General features: G+C 35.6%; 1 protein-coding gene across 3 annotated transcripts in view; it reads left to right on the top strand.

The window, feature by feature from the left end:
* khdrbs3 (KH domain containing, RNA binding, signal transduction associated 3) overlaps nt 1–3208 on the top strand; it is a 156456-nt gene that overhangs the window by 106174 nt on the left and 47074 nt on the right. For all 3 annotated transcript variants that reach the window (XM_016462390.1, XM_016462391.1, XM_016462389.1), the window contains exon 3: nt 453–569. In XM_016462390.1, the coding sequence (XP_016317876.1) occupies nt 453–569 (117 nt within the window). The remainder of the gene's footprint in view (nt 1–452; nt 570–3208) is intronic.

Raw genomic sequence — 3208 nt, 5'->3', positions numbered from 1 at the left:
ATATTTATATATATATATATATACTGTATATATAGTTTAGCTACTTATAATTAGCTGACTATAAAATCAAAATTCAATGAAAAGTGCCATCCATTATATAAAAATGTATGTGATGTCTCTTTCTCATTTAAAGTTCAAATTGCTAATTCATAGTTTGAACAAAAAAGCACGTACAGTGTCTTAGTGAAATATTTGATCATTAAAGCATGCATGACCAGAAAAAAAAAGAGGATCGTGGGTAATGGAAATGAAAGCAGTGCTTTTTAATTGGTTGATGTGGGCAAGAAAAATACTGTATTTAAAATACCAGTGTGTGGCTTTGATAAATGTTTAACTGCTTTTGCGGTAGAAATACTTTCCATGTAATTTTGCATAACTTAAGTATTAGGGAATAGTAATTAGAAGACAGAACTATGACTGTAAAACTCTTTTTTTCTTTTTCTCTTTATTAGTTTAATTTTGTGGGTAAACTCCTGGGCCCTCGAGGGAACTCATTAAAGAGACTGCAAGAGGACACACTGACCAAGATGTCCATCCTCGGAAAGGGATCCATGAGAGACAAAGAAAAGGTATTCTTTCTTTCCTTATTATCAGTGTTTTATTCTCCGGGCCGTTAATCAGGGTATACGAGTCAGGAACTGGCGCTTTTTTTGTCCCGTCTTTCACCACACAGTCTCATTGTCTCTGCTGTCATGTTTGAGAAGCGTTGAACGATCTTGAGCACGTATGTCGTGTTTCTGCGTGCTGCGCCGCTGATTGAATCGATCGATGGCTGCTGATGGGCCACTTCCCCCACTTTATACGCTGTCATAAAGAAATGCTAACTTCAGCATCCTGTCATAGAGGTAGAGAGAGAGAGAGAAAGAACGCAGGAGACAAAGGGACAGAGTGATATAGTCTGACAGATTTTTGGGGTTATTGGCAAACAGCAGATTACTTCCTCCAGCGTCTAACTGAATTGACTTTGGCTGTTGAGGTAATTCAAAGACGTTCTTCTAGTTAAACAGGATGTTTTTCATACAATGAGGGTATGCTTACACAACAATAGTTGTACTAAAATCTGATGTTTTTTTTTTTTTTTTTTTTTTTAAAGTTTCATGTACAGACAACAACGTCAAAATGATCCCCATTCACATGCTGCATTATTCATGCCAGGCCAGTAGTTGGCGATGTCACGCACATCCATATAAACTGAACATGTAATACACATGCACATTACTTCACTGTTTTCACAAATTTGTGCTTTTACAGTTTACATGGAGATGATAACAGTATTGCTTTCAAAAACTTGCACTTTGAAACTTTTCAAAAGTTTGCAAAACGCCATTGTCATGTAAATGAATAGCCAATGAATAGACAGTTTTTAGTTGAAATCAGTGTCGCGTAAATGCCCCCGTAGTTATTTTTTTCTCCCTGAACTCCACTTAAGTCAACGATTCTTGAACCAAAAACAACAGTTTAATTTTAGATGATGCGTTCAGTTCAGGTCTATAATTGCTTTCAATACAGGCTCAATTTATACGCATAGATACTGTTGTAAAATTAAGACACTTTAGGGTGTAAACTGTATTTGAAATCTAAATTAAATATAATAATTTGCTATTATGTGCTTTAAGTACCAGAAACTGTCTGCAGATATTAAAAGTCTAGTGACATCGTCAACATTTTTAAAAATGTTTTCGAAATAAGTCTCTTTTGTTCAACAAGGCTACATTTATTTGATCAATGGTAATGCAAAACTGAATTTCAGCATCATTACTCCAGTCTTCACCTGATCCTTCAGAAATCATTATAATATGCTGATTTGAAACATTTCTTATTATTATTAATGTTAAAAACAGTTGTGCTGCTTAATATTTTTGTGGAAAACATGATGAATTTTCTTCAGGATTCTTTGATAAATACAAAGTTCAAAAGAACAGCAGTTATTTGAAATATAAATCTTTTGGTTGTTTTTGCTACTGTACCTTTAATTAAGGAATAGTTAAGTAAGGAGTCAATTATTCCGCTTATGCTATGGTTAGCACACATCTAGACATTGTTCAGATTTGTAATTTTGTGGCAAAACATGGAAATAATCTGTAATTTTCATTGTATTGTTTATTATGTATTTGTTTGGGCAGTGTCGTTGTGGGTTTTGGTTCTTTTGCTGTTGTAGGCTGTAAGGATCTTTGAAATAACTGAAATCGTTTGGCGAAGTGATATGGACATGTAATGCGGTCAAGGCCTGCCTGGAACTACTTTAGCTGTGCGTTCCCCTGAAAATAATTGCACACCTTAGAATGCTCATCAACCAGTCAGATTCAGACGTTCAACAGCCCCATAGTATAATTAGCTATAATTGGCTAACTTCATGCCAAGTCTATTTTAAAAGAGTCTGGAAAATCCATCATTTGTATCCTTTAAGTTACTGACATTTTCCCCCAGTATATTTCTCTCAGATTGTGTGCATGTAGCTCTGGTTTCTGACCGTTTCTGAACAGCAGGTGATTTTGACTGTGTGCATGTATAAGCATACCACAATCACCTTCACCATTCACACGAGCAATCTTCTGCCTTCAGACAGCTGTTCCAGAGCTCAGGGTGTTCTGGAAGGTTTTATCTACTAATTGGGCGTGTTGTTATTGACTTCTGCACTCCTCTGGTACTGTCAGATTTTGGTGAACAAGCTCTCTGTGGGGAAAAGCAGTAGAGGGAAAATTGTGCGCCGCAAATTGGATGGTTTGGATCTGGAATGCTCACCTGCAAGGTTTTAAGCCATTTGGAGATTCTCCTGCAGTTCCATCCCACAGCGGAGAGGAGAGATTTACTTAAAGCTCATAATTCTCTTTGATGTTCTAGTATTCGCAGAAACGAATGTCACAGAATTTACCAAACGGTGTTGATAGTAAACATACACACCCCAAACCCCACAAGAGCTTGTTTTTTGGAAGCAGTTTAGAAAACTTCATAAATAGGCTATGTGTTCACCAGTAAATGTGGAAAACGCTTTTGCAAACACTGTTTTGCACGGAAGCTTGTTACTGCCAGAGAATAAAACAATTTAAAAAGGTAATTGCGATTTTTTAATCTCACAATTCTGACTTAAATTTTTTTCTCCAAATTCTGAGCTTACATCTCAAAATTGTGACTTTTTTTTCTCTGATTTCAGATTTTTTTTCTCAGAATTCTCAGTTTAAATCTTGCAATTATTTTATATATATATATA

The sequence above is a fragment of the Sinocyclocheilus anshuiensis genome, unplaced genomic scaffold (genome assembly GCF_001515605.1).
Source record: "Sinocyclocheilus anshuiensis isolate Anshui unplaced genomic scaffold, SAMN03320099.WGS_v1.1 scaffold160, whole genome shotgun sequence".
Taxonomy (NCBI): Eukaryota; Metazoa; Chordata; class Actinopteri; order Cypriniformes; family Cyprinidae; genus Sinocyclocheilus; species Sinocyclocheilus anshuiensis.
Note: the sequence above shows the minus strand (reverse complement) of the source record. Positions and strands in the feature narration are given on the sequence as shown.